The sequence below is a fragment of the Ichthyophthirius multifiliis genome (genome assembly GCF_000220395.1).
Source record: "Ichthyophthirius multifiliis unplaced genomic scaffold scaff_1120509251426, whole genome shotgun sequence".
In the NCBI taxonomy this organism is placed as follows: domain Eukaryota; phylum Ciliophora; class Oligohymenophorea; order Hymenostomatida; genus Ichthyophthirius; species Ichthyophthirius multifiliis.
The window spans coordinates 180131-203187 of record NW_004085885.1 but is presented as its reverse complement, the minus strand read 5'-3'; the positions used below and the strand labels follow the sequence as shown (position 1 = coordinate 203187).

The following is a 23057-nucleotide window of genomic DNA, read 5'->3' as shown; positions in this document are numbered from 1 at the left end:
ACAAAAGTATTATTATTATTTATAATTTAATTAATTTAATTTAATTTAATTTAATATATAATTTCTTTATATTTTATTTAATTTAATTTAATTTTTCTTTATTTCATATAATTTCTTTATATTTTATTTAATTTAATTTAATTTTTCTTTATTTCATATAATTTCTTTATATTTTATTTAATTTAATTTTTCTTTATTTCATATAATTTTTTTATATTTTTAATTTAATTTAATTTAATTTATCTTTATTTCATATAATTTCTTTATATTTTTTATCATAATAAATTTATTATATTATTATTTACATAAATTTTATATTAGCTAAAATATTTTTTAAAACTTTATTATAAATTACATAAATTACAATTTATTTTTTTTTTTGGTTTTTATTATTTTTTTTATATTATTTATCTTATTATTATCTTTATAAAAAATTATTATTTTATATTTACATATATTTATATTAAAATATTTATTTAAAAAGTATTTTTTTATAAAAAAAAAATTAAATATTTAGATTTTTTATAAATAATATTTTTCTAAAATATTTATATAAATATCATAAAATTTTTTTTAAGAAAAATGGATTTCTCAACAAAAATATGCGTTAGTAATTAATCAAATTACTATAATACATAGATAATTATTTAAAAATAATAAATTAGTTTGCCTTGGAATATCTATAATTACACTTTTTACATTATTATTATCATCTTTTAACTCATTAGAAGTAAATGAATACGGTCTTGATTATAGTTCAATATCTAAATCAGTATTATATAAATTAAAATAATTATTTTTTTTAAAAAATAAAAAAATAATAGATTGGAAAAAAGCCTTATTCAGCAGGAATACATTTTTTAGGTGTTGGACATAGTTTTATAAAATTTCCAAAAACAGTTTTGAATTTAGAGTATAGTAATCATTAAGGAGCTGATTATGGTCCTATAAGAAGTAGAACATCAGATGGTTTAGAAGTTATTTTAGAAATATCTTTTTAATATAAGTTAATTTTAAATAATATAAAATAAAAAATAAATTTAAAATTAAAAATTAGTATTTTTTTTAAAGGCTTATATATGAAGATTTATTTGAGTTATATAATAATTATAGAGAAAATTATTCAAATATTTTCTCACATATAGCTATTCATACATTAACAGAAAATGTATTTTTTTAATTTTAATCATACTTATTTCAAAAAATAAAAAAAGACAACTGAATATACCGCATACAATTTTTTTGTTGATATTTAAAGAATAGGTGTGAAAATGCAAGAAGCTTTAAATAAATAATTTAAAATATATTGTTATTCTACTATAGAATTTTTTAATTAAGATCTGTTGATTTACCTGATGAATTCGAAAAAGCTATTTAAGTTTCCGAAGTTATTAAATAAAATATTTAAAAAGCTTAAGCTTAAAAAAGTCGAACACTAGTCGAGCTAGAAACTCTTAAGATGAGTGCTTAATTTTAAAAAGAAATTACTATAGTATAAAATATTTTTTATTTAAATAATTTTTAAATAAAAAAAAAAGAATTATGCAAAAGGTGATGCCTAATAAGTTGAATAATAAGGAAAAGCAGAAGCTGATTCTATAATTATAGCGCAATCAATGAATACTGAATTTTATGGCAAACTAAAAAGACAATTAAATTTATCAAATAAAGAATTATTAAGATTTATTAAAGTAAGTTTTTTAATTAAAATAATTTTGTTTTTTGTTTTTATTTTATTTTTTTTTATCAAAAGTCAAAAGCAATTAGAGATTATTAAGGTAATCAAATAGCAATAGCAATAAATAGTCCAGATTAAGAATGAATAATTTTATAAAAAAATATAAATTAAATAAACTTTATATAAAAAAATAAAAATTAAGTATTTCATTTTTAAAAAATAAATAAAATAATAAACAATTAAAATGAAAATATTAATACTTAATTATATAATTACATTAGATACTAAAAATTTATAAATTAAACAAATAAAATAATAATAATAATAATATTTTTGTATAAACACTTACTTATTATTAACAATTTTTTTTTTCAATATATTGTTTCTTCATTATTTTAATATTAATCTGATTCAGTGACTCTTCTATTTATATACCAATCAGGAACTAATTTTTTAAATAAATCTTCTCTATTAAACACCTCATCTAATAATTAAATATATAAAAATAATATAAAAATAAAATAAAAAACCAATGGTAAAATCAAATAATTCAGGTAAATTTTTCCCATTAATTTTACATTTAGAATTTTTTATTTCTTTAAAGTAAAGATGTTATAAAGCTTATAAAGGTTTAATTCTTTTCTCTGGATTATATATAAGCATTTTAGAAATCAAATCAACAGCCAGAGGATCAACTTTACAATTTTAAAATACTTTGTTCCAAGGAGTGGGTTATATTTAAGGTAATTTAGATTATTAATGATCTTAGTTCATAATTTAAATCTGTTTTATTTTTTTAACATATTAATAAATAAATAATATATATATATATATAATAATACTTATTAAGTTGAAGGAGTTCCTAATACTTTAATAATCTCTACTAATTAATCAACACTAGATTCTCCTGCAAAAATAGGTTCTCCCAAAACCATTTCAGCAATAACACAACCCACAGACCATATATCAATAGAAGTAGTATATTAAGTAGCCATAAACATAAGTTCAGGCGCTCTATAATATCTGCTACATATATAAGATATATTAGCTTCTCCTGAAATTAATTTTTTTGCAGAACCGAAATCACACATTTTAAGAGAATGGTTTCTGGGATCAACTAATACATTAGTTGGTTTTATATCTCTATGGCAAATACCAAGAGTTTATATATAACCTAATGCCCTTATTAATTAGTATGAGTATAATTTTAGTAGTATATTTGGGAAATTCCCTTTCTATTTTTTACTATAATATTTAACTACTCGATATAATGTTTCAGGTATATAGTCCATTACTAAATTTAAATATAATTCATCTGGCTTATATTTATTTATGTTTTATATTAAATTTTAAAAATTATTTAAAATATTACACTATTATTATCACCGTTTGTATAAAAATAATGTTTTAAATTTATTAAATTTGTATGATAACCAATTTCTTTCATCATTTATAATTCTCTATTCTTGTATCTTTGATCTTAGAAAACTTTTTTTATAGCTACTTTTTCACCAGTTTAATTATTAATAGCCTTTTTTATAGTAATACATTAAAAAAAAATTTAAATTTAAATAAAAATTAAAAAATAAATATTTAAATAAATATTTAAATATATATATAAATATATATATATATATATATATATATATATATAATTTTATAAATTTATTATCTGTTTTTTTTTTATATTTTTTTTTACAGAATATACTACTCCAAATGTACCATTACCGATTACTTTATTATTATCAATACTATATGTATATATTTACTATAATAATTTTATTAATTTCTTATATTTATTTTTATAATACTTTCAATTTTTAATTTTTATTTTTTTAATCTGAATCTTTTATTGAACCTAAAGTTTATAATCTTGAAGCTCCTATCATAATTGGTATTATTTCTTTTTCTTATGTTGGCAATCTTTGGTTGTTCTTTTTTAAAAAAAATTATTTTTATTTACTAAATATTAAATTCTTATATAAAATACATTGTTGCCTAATCTATTCATTATTTTTTTTTTTATTGTTTTTTTTTTTTTATTATTTATGCTTTTTAATTATTAGTTTTATATTATATTTTGAATAATATTTAAATAAACTAATTTTTTATATATTTTTCTTCTTAAATTGCATATTTTTCTTTATTATAAATACTTGATTTATTATTTTTTATATATATATATCCATTTTTTTATTTAAAACAACTTAAAGCAATACATTAAAACTTTTTATTTTTCTATAACTCTATAAAATGATATTAATTAATTCAAATTATAAAATTATAAATTTAAAATATTTTTTTTAAAAAAATTTATCGTTATTAAGAATAAACAAAATTATATAAATATAAAAACAATTAATATGTTCCTTTAAAATACTTTAAATAAATTTATATATTTTCAAGAATTATATTTTTAAGATTAATCTTTTGATATATTTTAAAAATCAGGAATTTTATAATAAGTAATGCCCTGATTACTTACGTTATTAGTTTGATAATTGCTATTATTTACATTATTGCTCATATTTTAGTAAATACTTCTATAACTACTTATCGGACTTTATTGATTACTTTATTAAATAGTAATAGAAAACTATTAACTAATATCTTTATTATTGTTTATTTTTTATAAATTTTCATTTTTTTCTTCTTCAATATATTTTTTTTTAAATTATTATAATTCATTAAAATCTTTTTTTTAATATTTAAAAGGCGTTAAATTAGGTATAAATTAATTAAGAACAATTTCATTTTGATTTTAGTAAGTTAAATCATTTATAGGTTCAATTTCTCCTAAACCAAGTAAACTTTCTTATTTATCATCTTTTTCTTAGATATTACAGAAATTATTAAAATTAAACAATTCTTAATTAATTTCCATAAAATTATTATATATATATTAATTAGTTAAGTATAATTCCTTATTAATTAGAAAGCTTATCCTAGAGCCTTTATTTTCTTCTGTTTTTATTTATATTTATTAATTCGGCCCTAATAGTTAAATAAGCCTATAGGCAATTTTTAATCCTAATTTATTCTATAAATGATCATTTTGTATTTAATTTTTTGTAATTGCGTCTAGTACTTATTAATTTAACCCGATTCCAGTATCTATAATTTCGAATTAAATAATATCACTAAATTATTAACTGAGTTAAATTTTTAAAATAACATAACCTTTAGTTGTATTCTAAAGTGAATTTTCTAATATATTCAATAATATTTATCCTAAATAATAAGGATCGGTTTATAATATATCTGTGAAAATTGGAAGTTTATTTAATATGATAAATTTTACATCTTTTTATCTAAGTTTAAATAATATTTATTTTATATTTTAAAGAAAGGGTTTTAAATAGAAAGATTTTACATTAAGCTCTAACTTTCTTTAAAGGTTTTGATAAAAATATATTTTTAAATTGGTCACATAATTATTTAACATTAAACATTAAGATTATATTAATTTATTGAATTTGGGTAAAGATTACATTATTTATAACATTTCTTCAGTTCTCGTACTTATCTTTTATAAAAAATAGGTTAATTAAAGATAATAATCTTATTTAATTTTATCAAAAAATCTCATTTCTTAATTTTAATATTCTACTAACAATACAAATTGACTTGAGTTAACTATTTTTACTTTCACGAACATTTATTTTTTATTAAAAAATCCTACACATTCAAAATAAGTTTATTTAAATTAATAATTTTCATCATTCTCGTTTAATGTTTTTCGATTATAAATATGGTAAATATTTTCGTTTTATTAATTATTTTAATTTTTTATAGGACTTTATGCATCTTTCACAGCTTATGCATAACATTAAATTATATATTTTTATATGGAAATATTACATATTTACTATTAACCTTTGTCATAAATTTACCTTATAGAAAAATTTTATGCAAAATATCTAAAAGTTTAATTATCAATCACATTAAGTTCATTTCTTGCTTTTAAATTACTATCAATATAATCTATTTCTTTAATTTAGGAATTAAATTAGGCTTGAATTATATAAAAAGGTAAATTGTTTAGAATACTTTTTATATTAAATTTAAAGTTTAAAGGTGAGTTTATATTTAAGTTTCTCACACTTTAATTTGTTACATGTAATTCTGTTAATTTTTTATTTAATTAATAACTACCTCTTCTTTAACTTTTTGGTTCATTATTATTAGCAGAATTAATGTTAACATTATTCTTTTATTCAATTTCATTTGATTTTTATATGACTTTTTATGATATTAGAAATGAGTCGTATTATTCCAATTGTAATTAAAATAAATTTCTGTTTAATTTTTCATTTATATATATTTATAGTTAAAAATACAAAAAAGCTATTAGTATCCATATTTGCCATAACTAAGAATAATCATATTAAGGAAAAGATATTAATAAAGTTATTAATAAAACCAAGGAAAATAAAAAAGAATATTAATACTATAATCTGTAATGAATTGAATTATATAAAGATAATAATACTATTATATAATATTATTTTTCTTCATTTTAATTACTTACCATTATAAAATATGAATTTATAACTATAAAATATAGCTGTTATATTAATATAAATATTAAACGACATTATTAAAATTTTGTTCCTATTACGAACGTAGAAATCGATAATATTAATTATAATCCATATAAAAGTAAATGAACTGTATCTTCTCTTACTATTGAAATTATAAAATTAACTAGTGCAAAAAATAATATCATAAAACAAGTATAATATAAATGTTTAGTTTGATATTATATTAAAAATTAAGTTTTGTATAATTCTTCTATTTACTTATCTTAAAATTTCAAGTTTATTTAATTGTATATTTAAATAATTTTTTGTTTCATATTATAAATATAGTACTATGTTTTATATAATTTTTAATTAAATAAAGTTTTTTTAATTTTTATTATTTTTTTTAAATAATATATATAATTATTAAGTACGAAAAAATAAAAAATTAAAAAAAAAACAAAATCAAACTTTTATAATATCATCTTATTAATTCATATATTTAGGATTTTTGAAAAATATTTATTTAGCCTTTTTTTATTCTTATTTTATTTTGTTTTCTTCATCATTATGGTAAAAATGTGATACTCTGAAACTATTAATACTAAAATTATTCATATAACCTGCAAAGTTATTTAAATTTGTAGACTACCTACTTAAAAGTGATCTTTCCTACTATAATCTTGCTAAAAAAATAAATAAAAAAATTATATTAATAAGAAAAGTAAAACCTTTATATAATATCTTTTTGCCTTCTTCAATATCATCAGGTTTTGACTAAGGAGTAAATTCAAACTAATGAAGATTAAATTTTTATAAAAGATTATCGTATATGTCAAACAGATTTAGTAAAGTGAAAAGGACAAGGATAAATGAAAAGAAAAAAATAGAAAATTTACCAAATATTTAAAAATCAAATTAACCCATAACTTTTTCATAAGTTGTATTATTAACTCTAACAATTTTAAGAAAATTAGTACACAAAGCAACACTTACTCTTGCAAAATTAATAGAACCAAAAAGTAGAGAAGGTCCATCAGTATTTTATTGTTTAAAAAAGCAATAAAAACCTGAATATTAGATTCTAAAAAGTCCATAGTATGTACAAAAAGAAATATAAAGTAAAGGCGCTATCATTTATAATTGCATAAAAAAATAATCTTATTTAATATTTATAATACTCTAATATTAATTAATATTAAAAAATATACAAAGCTCACAATATACAATAAAAATGCTAGAAATAGAAAAAATAATACCAAGTCCAAAAAATATTTTAGATTTTAACTTTACATACCATAACCATTATAATTTATCAAAAAAATTTCCTATTAAATCCCTTCTTTCAACCCAAAAAGTAGAACGTATTTTATTATTTATAGAGTATTAGTTTTCTAATATATCCTCTATTAAAAAAATATTTTATAATAACATATTCCATTTAGTTTCGTTTCGATAATAATCTCCTAATTATTTCTTTATTTCTTTATGCAACTATATTATTTTATTCATATTTATTTCGTTTAATCCTTTAAATTTTTCATCAATTAATGATTGTTTTTCTATTTAATTTTTTAAAGACTTTGGTATTACTTTTATTATATAGTCACAAAGTTAACTATATTCAGTTTCTTTAAATTATTCTCTAATAAAATATAATTGCTTTATTGTATATTCAATTTAGAATTTGCTTTTTAAAAGATTAGCTTCGATTGATTTTGCTTAACCTTAGTAATATTACAGATTTAACTCTTAACTTCTTAAATTTAAATACTTTCTAGGAATTGCTACTAGTCCATGTCCTAAAAGTAATACAACTAAAAGCTAACCACTTTTTTATATATGAATTTTATTTTAATATAAATTTATTTTTTATACAAATAATTTGATAAGCAAGCAAAAAAGTCCATCATAGATTCTCTAATAAAAAAATATAAAATTTATAAATAAAAAAAATAATTATTTGATTTTTAAATTTTAATTTGTATATTCTTAATTTTTAAAAATTATTTATAATTATATAATATTATCTTTTTTAATTTTTTATATCTTTACATTTTCATTTATCCTATATAAAATAAATATGCCATAAATAATCCTCCAAAAACTCCAAATATTCCATATATAATTAAATTATTTACTAATGATCTTTTTAATTTTTGCTCTTTTGTAAATTCTCCGGCATCTTCGTATTCTTATAAAATAGGTAAAACAAGCCTTTTTTTTATTTTAATTTAAATAAATAAAATATTTTATGCAATTTTGCACAAAATAATAAATATTACCATAATAAAAAGAAGTTTATCCAATAAACAGAATTCCAAATAATGTATATTACATAAATTTGATATATATCTTAATATTATTATAAATCATTATTTTCTTTCAAAAATTACTATTTGATTTCTTCATTTAACAAAGACTTAATTTTTATTTTTAAATATATTATGCTTATTGTTTTTAAATTATATAATATATAATTCAATTTTTTTTTCAATTATTTACATAATAAATATCTAAAGGTAAAATAAATACAAAACCAAATGATATTAACCAAGAAAAATAAACTATTACTTTTATAAATAAGGGTACACTTTTTTGACTATATTCATATACTAAATATCCAACAAATAACAGAAATGCAATAAATTCTAGGATTTTGTAATTTATCATTATATTTTTGTATTATTTTTTTTTATAACAAAAATAAATAATTAGTTTAATTATTAAAGAGAATATTATATTATTTTTTAAAATTAAATTTCAATATAAAAAAAAAAATTATATAGTCTAGTAAAATGAATAAATTATATATATTATTTATATATTCTAAATGATATTAATTTTTCTTATATTTCTTTTATTTACACAAAAAATTATTTAAATAATTATTGTAAATAAAAAAAAAATTAATATAATAATAGTTTGAATAAAAAATTAAAATCTTCATTAAAAATAATTAAATTTAATTATTCGAATTAATAATATATATTTTGCTAAATGTTAAATATATTTAAAATTATATATAATATTATTGTTTTATTATAAATAAATTATTTGTTATTTATTTTTAAAAAAAAAATTGTTATTTTTGAAAGGTTAAAAAAATCAAAAAATCAAAAATATTTAGTCTAAAGAATGGTATATGCAAATCAATCAATAATATTATTTTATTTTTATATAAATACCTAATATTTTTGTTTTCTATGCCTAGTAAAATATATATATGAAATCTTAATTAAACTTTTTTTTTTATTATTTTTAGTTTTTATTTTTAAAAAAATATTATATATTTTATTTTTATTTTTTTTGTAAATAAAAATTATATACAAACATAAATGAATTTTTGTAATTAATAATCTTAATAAACAAATTAATAGAAACCTTTTAAATTATATATTACAAATGAAAGTTTTATTGTACAAAAAATAAAATTAATATTTAACTAAAAAATATATATAAATAATATTCAAATACATATTTTTTAAATAAATTTATTAGGTATAAGCATCTGTAAGTGCATAGTTTTTAAATTTAAATAAAAACTTAATTATTGATAGAACAACATTATAAATAAAATAAAAAGGTATTTTTATAATTATTATTAAATATTTAATATTATTATTTTTATTTTTTAGATTTTTCATTAAAAATTATATATAGATATGTTTTTAAAAAATAAAAAAGATAAAAAGTATTTTGATTAAGAACCATCATAATATATTGAGTTTTATGGAATATTAGGAATAATAAAGATCTTAAATATATAGTTTTTATTAATAGTTAAAAAAATAAAAAAGGTCGCATAAATATAAATATTGCATGATATATATGAAATAAATGAAGTTGATTTTATTTCATTTACAAACACAAATTAAACATCTAATAAAATAAAAGATTATTAAAGCGGAATAATATAAGTAAAAAAAAAGCATAATTTAAAAAATTAAATAAAAAAATAGATATTAAAAAATTATCATTATTTTTCATATACATATCCTTTAACATTAACAACATAAAACATATTAGACTAAAAAAGATTAGATATAAATAAATAATATTGCTGGAACATAAAAATATCTTAATTAATATATTAAATAGACCCGAAATGGGTAATATAATTAATATAAGGTTTCGTTTAACAATTTAATTATGAATTTCCAAAAAAGAAAAAAATTTCATTCATATTAATTGCCAGGCGATCCTGTATGAGAGGAGGAACCCGTTTTATCCATCGAGGAATAAATTCAGAAGGCGATGTAGCGAACTATTGCGAAAACGAACAGATAATAGAATATAACAATATGATTATGAGCTATTTAATTATAAGAGGCAGTGTACCAGTATTTTGGGAATAAAAAGGGTTAATGACGACTCTCTAATTTTCAAAAGGTGAAGAAGTAAACGCATAAGCATTTGAAAAGCATTTTTAATAAATTTAAAAAGAAAAATTTTAACACTTAAATAAACCATGTAACATTCATATAGTAAATCTAATGTAAAGATCAAACAAATTCGAGTAAAAAATAAATTTAGAATTTGAAAACCATTTTTAAAAATGCAATCTTTAATTTTTAAAATATGATTTTTTCGACTTTCATAAAAATCCAAACGAAATAGACAACTATGTTTAAAATTTAGTTCAAGAAAATTACCTATTTTTCCTCTATGATAATATAAATAAAAAATGTCTATAATAATAAATTGGAATCTTCAGAGTTAATTGCAAAGATTGTCTAGATAGAACAAATGCTTTCATGATGAGAATAGGATTCCATGCAGTTAAGCATATGTTAAAAAAAGTCGATATTGATATTTAGACTATGATTGTGAATAAAATGTTCGATATTAATAATAATTAGTTTATTTCTGCTTTCAAATAAATATGGTCTAATAATGGAAACAATATCTCTAATTTATATGCTGGTACTGATGCTACTACTAAAAATGCGACTAAAGGACCTGTTTTTAGAATAGATTCAGCTTTTATAGGTATTTAGAGATTTATTAATTGTAATTTTTAAGATTCTTTCAAAATGGAATGCTATAATCATATTGTTGGTTAACATTATGAAACTAAATATGGTATATTTTTTTATTTTATTTTTTTAAACAAAACTAAATTTATTAATAAAATTATTAGAATTAGAACTTCCTGAAAATGTTAAAGAAGAACTTTTAAAGTTATAAGATTAATATTTATAAACATAAAAAATAAACATTCAAATAATTACTTGGAACGCTAAATCTTGTATTCTTAAGGAAGATCAAATTCTAGAAAATTTCTTTGATAATCAAGATAATGAAAATCCAGATATAATAGTAATAGGTATATAAGAAGCTGCCAAAATAGACTTATTAAATGATTTAATAAGCAATCATTTAGATGAAAGTATAATGAAAAAATGGAGTTAAATAATTTCATTTAATATTTTATAATAATTGAGTGAATAATATATATTATTAAACAGCTATGATATGAAAAATACTCTTCTTTTGATATATGTAAATTAAAAAACATAATCTATTTGTAAAAACATAGAACATGATTATGTAAAATTTAAATTTTATTTCAAAAAAAGTTACGGAGCTGTAATATGTAGATTTTAAGTAAATGATAGTGTTTTAACTTTCGTGAATTGCGTTTTTCCTAAAGGAGATATAAAACTTAAGTGCTTAAAATATGTTTTTAGGAATGCTTTTTAGAGAGAATATGTAGGGAAAAATAAATCAAATAAAATTTAAGATAGCAATATGATTTTTTTATTCGGAGATTTTAATTCTAGAATTAATATGAAAGTTGATGACTAATAAAAGTTGATAAATTTATATTAATAAAAAATTAATTAAAAGGAAGACTTTGAAGGGCTTAAAATACTAGATGAAATGCTTAAAAATGATTAGTTAATTAGTAAAAATGTTTATTTTATTAAAGATTATGCAGAACATGAAATTATGTTTCTTCCTAGTTCCTAACCTAAAAATAAGAAATAAAAAGTTTCTTGCTGGTAATAAGTTTTATTTGATTTTATATTAAAAAAATAAATAAAGGAGAGATAGAATCCTTGTAAATATAAATGATGAATATACTTAATTTAAATAATATTATTATAAACCAAATGATAAAATAACTCTTTCAAGACATAAGTAAATATGTATTTAGTAATTTTAAAATTATTTTTATTTAATATATAAAATAAGACCTATATAAAGTTATTATTCTATTGAAAGTTAAATTGTAGATTAAGAAAAGAAAAAATAACTAATATAAGTTATATTAAAAGATCAAAAAAATAATTAAATAATAGTTCCTTAAGATGAATATAGTTTTCTAGAAGAATGATATATAAAATATATTTAAGAAATATTAAATTATTATTTTTTTTATTTATTTATTTACTTAATAAATTGTTTCTTAAAGTTTATAAATAAAAAAATAAATATTTATATATTTTATTTTTATTAAATAAAATGATTTATTTTTATAAGTGCTTTTATTAATAAATATTTAAATATATCTATTTTTAATTATTTTTTAAATATTAGTTTATTATTAAATATAAAAATAAATATTAAAATATTTTAAAGGTGTAGTTTTAAAAGTAAATTTATATAATATAATTTTTGCTTATGTTTTGATACCTCAAGTTTATTGTTATTTTAATATAAAAATTTTATAATATATTTAAAGATTATTATTTTATATTTATTATCATAAAATTTATTATTTTATATCTAAATTTTTTTCAATATCCATTTGATCTTTATCTAAGTCAGGATCATAAATATATTTATTTTTCTAAGGAGAATTATTAAAAATTTCTATTTTTAAAATAGAATCACTAATTTTTATTTCTGATCCATTTTCAATTTCTTTAGGATCACTTTCTTATTTAGATTAATTCCTTTCTCTAAAATCATTTAAAGAAACCCATGTTCCGTTTGCACTTTCTTTATGAATATCTCCATCCCTTAACTACCATTTTTAACTTCTATTTTAATAAATAAAATAACAAAAATATAAAAAATAAAATTTACTCATATACAACTCTAGATTGCTTTCTCGAAATAGTATTTATATTAATTTAAACTGCACATTCTTATGACCTCCCGATTTTGAATTATTGATTAGGATTTTATTCGTTATATGTAAAAATATGTGGATTTTAAGTTGAAGAGATTTTTATTTTTACATAAGGCCTAAGATTCATTCTATATTCGAGTCCTAAAGTATCATTATCTTATTATTTTCTCTCATTATTAAATTGATTATATAAAATATCAAATTATTATTTTTCTTCAGGAGTAAGTCCATGAATGACAGCATTATTTTCTTTTTTTTCTGTCAAAAGGAAATTTATAAAATCTTACTAATCACAATTTTACTAAATTTAAGAATTATGATTTACATCCATAATATGAAACTATGTTTCCGCCCCAATTAAAAATATTTGACCCTTTTTCTAATACTTAAGATTTTTCATGCTTTATTTTCGTATAAGTACTCTAAGCGCTTCCTATATCAACTAAATAAAAAGCAAATTTAGGTCTAATAAAACTACATATTAATTTCAAAATAAAATCAGGTAAATTTAATTCAGGAGAATTAATCGAATTTTTCTTAATAAATCTTAGAAACAATAAAAATCCATAAGACAGAGGCTTTGGTATTCTAAAGCCATCTTTTACTATTATTTTACAGTGTATTCTACTTATAGACCTATCTTAAGGAGGTAAAACAATATCATTCGGCCTTATATCTATAGAATGGGTATTATCTGATTCTTTTGCAATTTCTTAACGACCTATAACAATATCTTCACAGTCAGTGTTTTTTTTAGAACCTACCATTCCATAAGGAGTTATGTAATATATTGTATTTTAAGTGTTATTATTGTCTTAGATTGTTTTCATAACTTAAATTTTCATATAGGGTTAATTAGGGTCTAAATTTTCTGGAAATTAATTCTCTCGATATTAATAATATTTATGTTTTACATCTGGAGGAACTTATTAACGTAAATTTAAAGAATTAAAATTATCTCCATTTTAGTGGTTTAAGGAATTTCTCAAATTATTTTAATCTGGTAAGATGTTTTCAATTTAATTATAATGATTAATATTAAAATTTGAATTAGATAAAACATTTTAATTAATATTGTTTAATAATGAATGTTATATAATTAAGTTATTATTCTAAGGGTTAAAACTTTAAATACTTGAAAAATTAAATTAATTTAAATTATCTGAATTATCGTTACAAAATAAACCTTAAAATTAAAAAAGATTATTATTACTATTATTAATATTACTATTATAATTATTACTATTATTATTGTTATTATTATTATTATTATTATTATTATTATTATTATTATTATTATTATTATTTCTATTATTATTACTATTATTATTACTATTATTATTACTATTATTATCAATATTTTATAAATATCCATTTTTTTAGTTTTATTAATTTTGAAATGATATAACGTTTTAATTTTAGTTTAAAGTAATTTTTTGATCAATTAAAAATTAAGGAATAAAAGATATTTTATCTTACTAATTTGAATTTAATAAATTTTATTATATAAATTTTAATTACTTAAACTGGTTTTATAATAAAATTTGTTATTATGACTATTATTATTATTATTATTATTATTATTAATAATAATATTATTATTATTAATTATTAGCCTATTGTAACTAATATATTTAAGATATATTTAACTAAGGAATCTACTATTATTATTATTAAAATAAACTATTGTTTAAAGAATTATAAAAGTTATTTGATTCAAAAATTTATTATTATTATTTATTACATATAATATTTTTTTACTAATATTAGTTTAATATTTTTTATTATTATTATTATTATTATTAAATTTAAGGTTATTATAAATCAATTTATTATTATTACTGTTAACAATACATTTTTTATTATTGTACAAAATCGCATTACTCTATTAATTTATTTTAATATTATTATTATATTATTTACTCATTTTATTATTCTTCTGTTTAGTTATTTACTTTTTTATTTTCATTATAATTATTTATTTTATTTTATTGATACTCATTTTATTTATTAACTTATTTAAACTAAGATTTTATTTACACTATTTATTTTTGTAATTAATTATTATTGTTTCTACTCTTTTTTTCTTAAATTTCTTTTTTTTGATTGCTTAGCTTATTTTATATATCGAAATTTTTATTTTTATCGTTTATTTATAATATAAATTCATCAAAATTATCATTTTATTTAACTTCTTCTTAATCATTTTTATTATTTTTTTCCTTTTTTGAATTTATTTATTATCCATATTTTTTTTATTTTGTTATAATTTTAATTATATTTACTTTATTATTTATGATATTTTCTTATTTATTTAACTATTTATTTTCAAAATTACAATTTTTCAATTTAATTTAATCACTGTTTTATAATGTAATTACCTATAAATCATTTTCATTTATTTATTGATTAAAAGACATTTTTTTTTAATTATTCATTTTTTTTGCAAAAAAATATTTACTTAAATATTTTCTTTTAATTTAAATTTATTTATTTTCACTTTTTTTAAAAATTGCTAATTTTATTATTTAATTTATTAAATTTAATTTTTATAATTTTCTTAAAAGAACATAAAACAAAATATACAAATACATATAAAAATATATATAAATAATGATGTATTAATACAATTATTTTAATATTAAAATAAATATATTTTATTTTTCATTTTTAATTGCTTTTTTAAAAATTTTATTATTACTTTTTTATAAAAAATTTCGAAATTTGAATATTCTTTTTTTAGTTATTTTATTAATTTCGTGCTTTTTTTATTTTTATTTGTACGCAAAATTATTAAAAATTTAAATTTCTTAATAGAAATTTAATATAACTATATTATCGAAAATAAGAAAATTAATAAAAAATAACAAATTTATAAGCCAAAAAAAAATTATAAAATATTAAATTAAAATCAATTTAATTAATAAAATATTAAAAATAAAAAAAAATTAATATAGAATATTCATTAAAATAACCATTATAAAAAATTTTAAATATTTTATTTATTTTTATTATTTTATTTTATAATTTTTTAAATATTATTTATTATATTATGAAGTGAAGCCATTATTCTAATTTTTTTTATCATTATTTATCATTTTAAAATTTATAAACTATAAATTGATACAACTTAAAATATTATAATTATATTAGAATTAACGATTAATGTAGTAAAAATAAATTAATTTAATTTTTTAAGTTTAAATTATATATTAATGTTTTAATTTATTTAAAAAATAAACAATAATCTGTTGCATAAATTTATAAATATATAAAAATACATAAAAAAATCTAAAAATATTACTTAAAAATACATTAAATATTTTATTTATCTAATATATAAAGAATTTTATAAATAATAAAAAAAAGTATTTTAAATTAATAATGTATTTTTATATTTAAAAAATAAAATATATAAATAAAAAGAATTAATTAAAAAAATAATAAAAAATAAAAAAAAAAAAAATTAAAGTTATACATAAACTAAATTATATTATTATTTTAAAATTAAGTATTTTTAAGATATTAAATTACAAAAAATTAAAATAAATAATTATATAAAAAATATGAATAACTTTTAAATTGTAATTTTAGCTGGAGGGTAAAAAATATATAAAATATATTATATAAAAAAATAAAAGCTTTGGACATGTATTATATCCTTTATGTGAAAAATATCCAAAATCAATACTTCCTGTAAATAATATGCCTTTATTATCATATTAATTAAACTTCATAGAAAAATATGGATTCTTAAGTAAAATATATATATATATATATATATATATATATATATATATATATATATTTATATATATATATATTTATTTATGTATATTATATAATTTAATAAAGGTGCATTAATATTAACATCAAAGTATCATAATAAATTAGAAAGAGAATTAAAAGAAACCTATAATGGAAAAGTTAAATACGAAATAGCAAATGTACCTGAAGATAAAAGAGAAACTGCTGATGCATTAAAATTCATTTAAAATAAAATAAACGTATAATAATAATATTAAAAATTATTTTATTATAATTAATAATAAATAATTTAATATATTTTAGAAAGACTTTATTTTAATATCAAGTGATACAATATGTGATGTCAATTTAGATGAATTCATCGAATTTCATATATTATAAGATTCTTTTTGTACACTTCTTTTAAAAGAAGACTAAGTTCAAGAAGAAACAGGAAAAATTATTAATCCAAGTTCTTTAAGTGTAAAAATATTAAATAAAAATAAATTTTATATGATTTTTTTTTTTTTTTATAAGGATGATTTTGATATATATATAATTAATGATTCAAATAATAAAATATTGTATGTATAATCACATGAAGAAATAAAAGAAAACGGATTAAAAATAAAAAAAACAATTTTAGCAAATAATCCAACTAATAAAATAAAAACTAATTTATTTGATGCACACATATATATTTGTAAAAGAGAAGCCTTAACTCTTTTATGTAAATTAGACAAATAAATAGATACAATAAATTCATTTAAGTCTGATTTTATTCCGTTTTTAGTTAAAAATTAATACAATTAAATACTCTTATAAATGTTGAATTTAAAGAAAAAGAAAATGTCATAAGAAAATGAACATTTAAATGAAGAAATTTATCAATAAAATATTATAGAAAATAATAAAATAAATATTGTTGGTTATATTAATAAAAATTTGTACGCAAGAAGATGTAATAACTTAAAAGATTATTTTTAAATGAATTTTGATTCAATTAATAATATTGATATTTTAAATAATAATAAAAATATTAAAACATCTTTTGAATAAGATAAAACAATTAAGTATAAGCAATTTTTTATTTAATTATTAATTTATATATATATTTTTTATTTATTATTACAGGATTAATTCAGGTAATATTGGAGAAAATAGTTTCATTGGATAAAGAGTTCAAATAACAAAATCGATAATTGGACTTAATTGTAAAATATAAGAAGGTACAAAAATATCAAATTGTGTAATCATGAATGGTGTAATTATTGAAAGTGGGTAAATAAATAGTAATTATTTATTATTTTTTGAATATATAAAAAATAGATGTGTACTTTAGAATTGTGTTGTTGGCAAGTAATGTCTTATTAAATAAAAAAGTGAACTAAAAGACTGTTTATTAGGTTAAAATAGTGTAGTAGATTAGGAATAATAATTAGTTGGAGAAAATATTATTCAATATGAAAATTGAAAACTAAAATATTTAATTTTATAATTTTTTTTTATATTTTTATATAGATTTTAAAAAAAAGTAAAATAAAATAAAATATTATTAATTTTAAATATTTTTTAAAATTAAAAAAAAAAAGTTAAATAAAATAAAAATGAGTATATAAAATAATTATAATAAAGATTCTTATCTTTAAAATCCTGTATATATTTAAGATATAGAATATATATAAAATCCACCATATGTTTAAGATCCAACATATATTTAGGATTAAGCATATATTTAAGATGCACAATATATTTAAGGACCTTATGTTTAAGATCATTATATTTAATAATAATAAAATTCTATTTAGTTTCAACAACAATATTAAGTACTTTATATTTAAAAATTAAAATTAATATATTATTAAAATTTAGAATACTTATACTTAAGAATAGTTAATGGATGCTCCTATTGCAAACATGTAATAATATTAATTATAATTATATTTAATTGATAATATATAAAGTATGGCTGTCACTGATATAACTTATCCATAAGTTGATTAGGTACCAGTAGTTTCAATAGTAAAGGAATGCGAATATGAAATAAAATGTGAATAACTTTAAGTATAATTAGCAAATTTAAGAAATTATATAAATGAATAGGATTAAGTGATTATATCTAAAATAAGTTTAACAGATACATTATAAAGTGAAGTAAAAAAATTATATTAAAGTTTATAATTTATAAATAAAAAAAGATAAATTTGCTAAAAAATACTCTTGAATAAAACTAAAATGAATTATTAACTTACAAAGAAACTTTAAGAAAAATGCATTAATTATATACAGACTAAGAAAACTTTATAAATGATTTAAAATTAAATAACACTGATTTAATAATAGGTATAGATAAGTAAGCAGTAAAAAATTTAGAATTAATTGATGATATTAAAAATGCTTTTAGTGATAAAAATTTAGTTTGCTTTAGATTAGAAGAAACATAAAAATAATACGATTTTGAAAAAAATAACATTAAATAATAACTAGAAAATAGAGATAATGTTTTTTTTTTAAAAAGATAAATAAATAATATATTAATTAATTTTTAAAAGGATATTTTATCTTTAAGAAGAAAAGTTAATAATTTAATTGAAGTTAAAAGAAGAGTTGAAGAAGATAAAGAAAATTAAAAATTTGAAATTAATCATTTAAAAGATACTTTAACAAACGAATAAAAAGAAAAAGAAATCGCATAATTACAATTCGAAAGAGCTTTTAATAAAATGTAAGAGGAAAGAAATAGAATAATAAACGATTTGACTTAAAAAATGAACTAATTATAATAAGAAAATAACAGATTAGTAGATGAAAATAGAATTTAACTAAAAGAAATAAAAAATATGATTAATGACATATAAAATAAATAAAATGAAGTAACAATAAGAATATATATTTATATTTATTAAAAATAAATTAAAAATAATTAGATAAATAGATATAAAGAATAATTAGATAATTATAATTTAGATATAAATGAAATGGCAAATAATGCAATATAAAATGCAATGAAATCAGCATATAAAAGAGACATGAAAGATTTCCATAAAAAGAAAACTCATGATGTAGTTGATAATATGTTAGATTTTTTCGAAGACAATGTAAATAATAGAATAAAATTACTAGCAATGAATTTATGGAAAACATAATATAAATTAAGACAAAAAGATAAGTAAATATAATAATTATTAATAGAAGAAAAAATAAGGAAATAATAAATGTAAAATTTGGACACATTTACTACTAATTATAAAACTTAAACACTTTTTCTTGTTGATATTTGTTTAAAAGCATTATAATTTATTAGAGAATAAATTACTAAATAAATTTATTAAGTTTTTGAAACTACTTTAACTACTGCAAATAAATAAAAACATAATGCTTTAGTACTTTTTTTAGGAGAAATGAGTAAACTAAAGTAATGGAAAGGAATGTAGATGACACTTGATGTTTTTCATTTGTTGAAATAAAATTTAAAAAGCTATTTAGATGAAATCAGAGGAACAGAAAAAGCAACAAATTTAGAAAAGTTACTAGAATTAAATACTGGGTATTTTTTTATTTATTATATATATATATATATATTTTTTAGAGATATGAAGAATTTCAAAGTTAGTTTAAGAGATAATATGAATAAAATTGTTTAAGATTTGCTTATTTAAGCTACTTCGAGTTTTGAAAAAGAAAAAATCTAAGAAAATTCAAATATTGCTTATTTATTTAGACTTATGGCTATAAAAAGAAAAATATATTTTCCTGGAGATAATAAAGAACTTAAATTTGATGAAGATTTATTATTAATTTTAGATGATAAAATTTGTGATTCTTTTAGAGAAGAAATTCAATAAAAATGATTATTTTTTAATGATGTTTTGTTTTATTTTAAAAATTCTAACTTTAATTTTGTTGATTTTTTTTTTTTTATAATACAAACTATTAGCCTTTTTCTTATAAATCATATGTGTATATCTATTATTATAGGAATTTTTATATTTTATAATTTTTATTTTTAAATAATTTAATTTGATTATTTTTTCATTATATTTTTAAGTATAAACTCATAGTATTTTATATATTTCTATTAAGTTTAAATATATAGTATTTTTAATAAATCTAATCTTTTTTGTATTTTTTATATTTGCTTAGATATTAGAGAAGGAGAAAAATATTTGTAAGGGAAACCAAAAAATAATTTAATTAATATTTTAATTTTCTAGAAAAATAAATTAATAATATCACTTTTTTAATTAAATTATAATTATATTTTAAAAAAAGGTTTATAACAATAAAATAAAAAACTTACATAAATAAATCAATACTAAAAAAGAAAATCCCTTAAAATTATAAAACATGAATTTAAATTAAATTTTAGATTATGATGAAAAAAGAATACTATTATTTAAAATGACATAGCATATTTTGAAGATTTTATGAAGAAAATCAATATAATTAATTAAAAGATAGTGAAAGATTAGAAGAAATTGTTTTATAGTAATTTAATAGCAGCCATTTAAAAAATCTTAATATTATTTTAAGAAAAATTAAGAAAAAAACCGGACACTATGGGCACTTAGTTAAGTTAAATATAAATTATATTATAATATTGAAATTGCAAGAAAATATCTATATTTGATTTTAAAAAATTTAAATTATATTTAATTTATCTAATTTTAATTTTGTTCTAAAGTTTTTTTTACTAGTTTATATTGTTTTCTATTTTTTATATTTCTAAATATTCATTTATATATAAAAGTTTGAATATTAAATAATTAATTTAATACAATAAAAAATTGAAGAAATTAAAATAATGGAAATATAATAGAAATAAGATTTATAGTAGTAATTTAAAAAAATAAAAAAATATTAATATATAAATATAAAAAATATTGTAAAAAAAACAATGAGTTTATATTATATTTATTATTTTTACATATATTTATTTAAAATAATTTTTAATTAAAAAATTCTAAATAATTTAACTTTTAAAATTATTGATCTCATTAATGTTCATTAAAAATATATTTCCAAAATTGAGAAATACTTAACTAAAAAATTAAATAATAGTTTAATTTTTTTATTTTTATTTATTAATAATTTATTTGAAATAATAATTAAAAAAAACTTTTTAATAAAAAATCAAAATATAAACATTTATTTAAATAATACATTAAAATTTTGAAAATCTTAAATTCTGAATAAAAACAAAAAATACTTTTTATAAATAAAAAATATTTATATAATATAATAATTGGTAAAAATAAATAAAATACAAATAAATATTTAATTAAATTAAAATAAGATATTATTTAATTATAATAATTAAAAAATAAAAATATTTTTAATTTTAACCATTATATTTTTAAAGAATATGTTCTTATCATCAGGATAAAATTTTAAAAATTATAGTAAAGATAATGCTTAGAAATTGCAAACATATTTAGATACCTTTGTTATAGTAAAAGATTTGGAAAACAAATTATTTAATCATTGCTTTTAAAAATGTTTGAAATTAGATGATTTTTTATTTGATGATAATGAAAGAGAATGCTTATAAAATTGTAATTCAAAGATAATACAATTTTTTTAAGTTTCAAGAGACATTTCTGGTATTGAATAAGGAATAAATGCTCTTAATTAAGGATTAAAGGGTAAAAAATAGGTTTGACAAAGAAATTTATAGTTTAAGCACTTTTTATAAACTTATTTTTTATGTTTTATGTAAAATATTTTTAAATTAAGAAAATTTTTATAATTTCATTATCTTAATTTAATTGTTTAATTATTAAATATATTCAAATTTTGACGAATATTGTTTTAAAGATTCACATATATAATTTAAGCAATAATATATTTAAAAAAAAAAATCTTATAAAGTCAAACAAAAGATTAATATTTGTTATAAAAATGAATAAAGTCTAAATAATAAATAGAAAATTAATTAAATTAAACTATGATATAATAATATTTTTGAAAATTATTTTGAATTATAGCTAAATTTCTATAAATTAATATAAAATAAACTTTCGAA

General features: G+C 16.0%; 6 protein-coding genes across 6 annotated transcripts, besides 35 other annotated features; 3 read left to right on the top strand and 3 right to left on the bottom strand. All coding sequences in view use genetic code 6, as the record gives it.

Moving 5' to 3' along the window:
• Positions 1–18: 18 nt before the first annotated feature.
• Positions 19–272: a microsatellite.
• Positions 23–242: a microsatellite.
• Positions 170–276: a microsatellite.
• A 306-nt stretch (positions 277–582) lies between these two features.
• IMG5_201660 (SPFH domain band 7 family protein) lies at positions 583–1463 on the top strand (the record flags this gene model as incomplete). The annotated part of the gene is made up of 5 exons (XM_004023976.1): positions 583–610; positions 666–772; positions 825–1006; positions 1072–1168; positions 1215–1463. The coding sequence occupies 5 exons, from the start codon at positions 583–585 to the stop codon at positions 1461–1463; spliced, it is 663 nt and encodes a 220-aa protein (XP_004024025.1).
• Positions 1464–2158: 695 nt separating this feature from the next.
• On the bottom strand, positions 2159–3128 carry IMG5_201650 (protein kinase domain protein; the record flags this gene model as incomplete). The annotated part of the gene is made up of 3 exons (XM_004023975.1): positions 2159–2461; positions 2521–2993; positions 3053–3128. The coding sequence occupies 3 exons, from the start codon at positions 3126–3128 to the stop codon at positions 2159–2161; spliced, it is 852 nt and encodes a 283-aa protein (XP_004024024.1).
• Positions 2172–2206: a microsatellite.
• A 99-nt stretch (positions 3129–3227) lies between the features above and the next one.
• Positions 3228–3277: a microsatellite.
• Positions 3242–3290: a microsatellite.
• Positions 3262–3332: a microsatellite.
• Positions 3265–3323: a microsatellite.
• Positions 3288–3332: a microsatellite.
• A 3334-nt stretch (positions 3333–6666) lies between these two features.
• IMG5_201640 (lmbr1-like conserved region family protein, putative) lies at positions 6667–8813 on the bottom strand (the record flags this gene model as incomplete). The annotated part of the gene is made up of 3 exons (XM_004023974.1): positions 6667–8032; positions 8080–8418; positions 8737–8813. 3 exons carry the CDS (start codon positions 8811–8813, stop codon positions 6667–6669), a joined length of 1782 nt encoding a protein of 593 aa, XP_004024023.1.
• Positions 8035–8078: a microsatellite.
• Positions 8036–8078: a microsatellite.
• A 643-nt stretch (positions 8814–9456) lies between the features above and the next one.
• Positions 9457–9530: a microsatellite.
• A 336-nt stretch (positions 9531–9866) lies between these two features.
• On the top strand, positions 9867–12282 carry IMG5_201630 (hypothetical protein; the record flags this gene model as incomplete). The annotated part of the gene is made up of 2 exons (XM_004023973.1): positions 9867–11286; positions 11351–12282. 2 exons carry the CDS (start codon positions 9867–9869, stop codon positions 12280–12282), a joined length of 2352 nt encoding a protein of 783 aa, XP_004024022.1.
• Positions 10123–10177: a microsatellite.
• Positions 12093–12133: a microsatellite.
• Positions 12283–12635: 353 nt separating the features above from the next.
• Positions 12636–12728: a microsatellite.
• A 128-nt stretch (positions 12729–12856) lies between these two features.
• Positions 12857–12910: a microsatellite.
• Positions 12911–12913: 3 nt separating this feature from the next.
• Positions 12914–13960, bottom strand: IMG5_201620 (hypothetical protein; the record flags this gene model as incomplete). Its single annotated transcript, XM_004023972.1, has 2 exons — positions 13240–13960; positions 12914–13193 (listed from the first exon to the last, which is right to left on the bottom strand). The coding sequence occupies exons 1-2, from the start codon at positions 13683–13685 to the stop codon at positions 12914–12916; spliced, it is 726 nt and encodes a 241-aa protein (XP_004024021.1). The 5' UTR covers positions 13686–13960.
• A 356-nt stretch (positions 13961–14316) lies between these two features.
• Positions 14317–14361: a microsatellite.
• Positions 14362–14487: 126 nt separating this feature from the next.
• Positions 14488–14639: a microsatellite.
• Positions 14540–14656: a microsatellite.
• Positions 14657–14832: 176 nt separating this feature from the next.
• Positions 14833–14899: a microsatellite.
• A 109-nt stretch (positions 14900–15008) lies between these two features.
• Positions 15009–15088: a microsatellite.
• Positions 15073–15126: a microsatellite.
• Positions 15127–15242: 116 nt separating this feature from the next.
• Positions 15243–15294: a microsatellite.
• Positions 15295–15804: 510 nt separating this feature from the next.
• Positions 15805–15843: a microsatellite.
• Positions 15844–16462: 619 nt separating this feature from the next.
• Positions 16463–16513: a microsatellite.
• A 171-nt stretch (positions 16514–16684) lies between these two features.
• Positions 16685–16748: a microsatellite.
• Positions 16749–16851: 103 nt separating this feature from the next.
• On the top strand, positions 16852–20883 carry IMG5_201610 (nucleotidyl transferase family protein, putative; the record flags this gene model as incomplete). The annotated part of the gene is made up of 12 exons (XM_004023971.1): positions 16852–16886; positions 16927–17042; positions 17141–17292; positions 17357–18105; positions 18167–18313; positions 18554–18566; positions 18905–18951; positions 18997–19096; positions 19136–19186; positions 19231–19905; positions 19960–20579; positions 20622–20883. 12 exons carry the CDS (start codon positions 16852–16854, stop codon positions 20881–20883), a joined length of 2967 nt encoding a protein of 988 aa, XP_004024020.1.
• Positions 17048–17129: a microsatellite.
• Positions 18690–18790: a microsatellite.
• Positions 18953–18993: a microsatellite.
• Positions 19939–19988: a microsatellite.
• Positions 20884–21011: 128 nt separating the features above from the next.
• Positions 21012–21041: a microsatellite.
• An 828-nt stretch (positions 21042–21869) lies between these two features.
• Positions 21870–21917: a microsatellite.
• Positions 21918–22232: 315 nt separating this feature from the next.
• Positions 22233–22274: a microsatellite.
• Positions 22275–22299: 25 nt separating this feature from the next.
• Positions 22300–22348: a microsatellite.
• Positions 22349–23032: 684 nt separating this feature from the next.
• Positions 23033–23057: part of a microsatellite that runs on past the window's edge.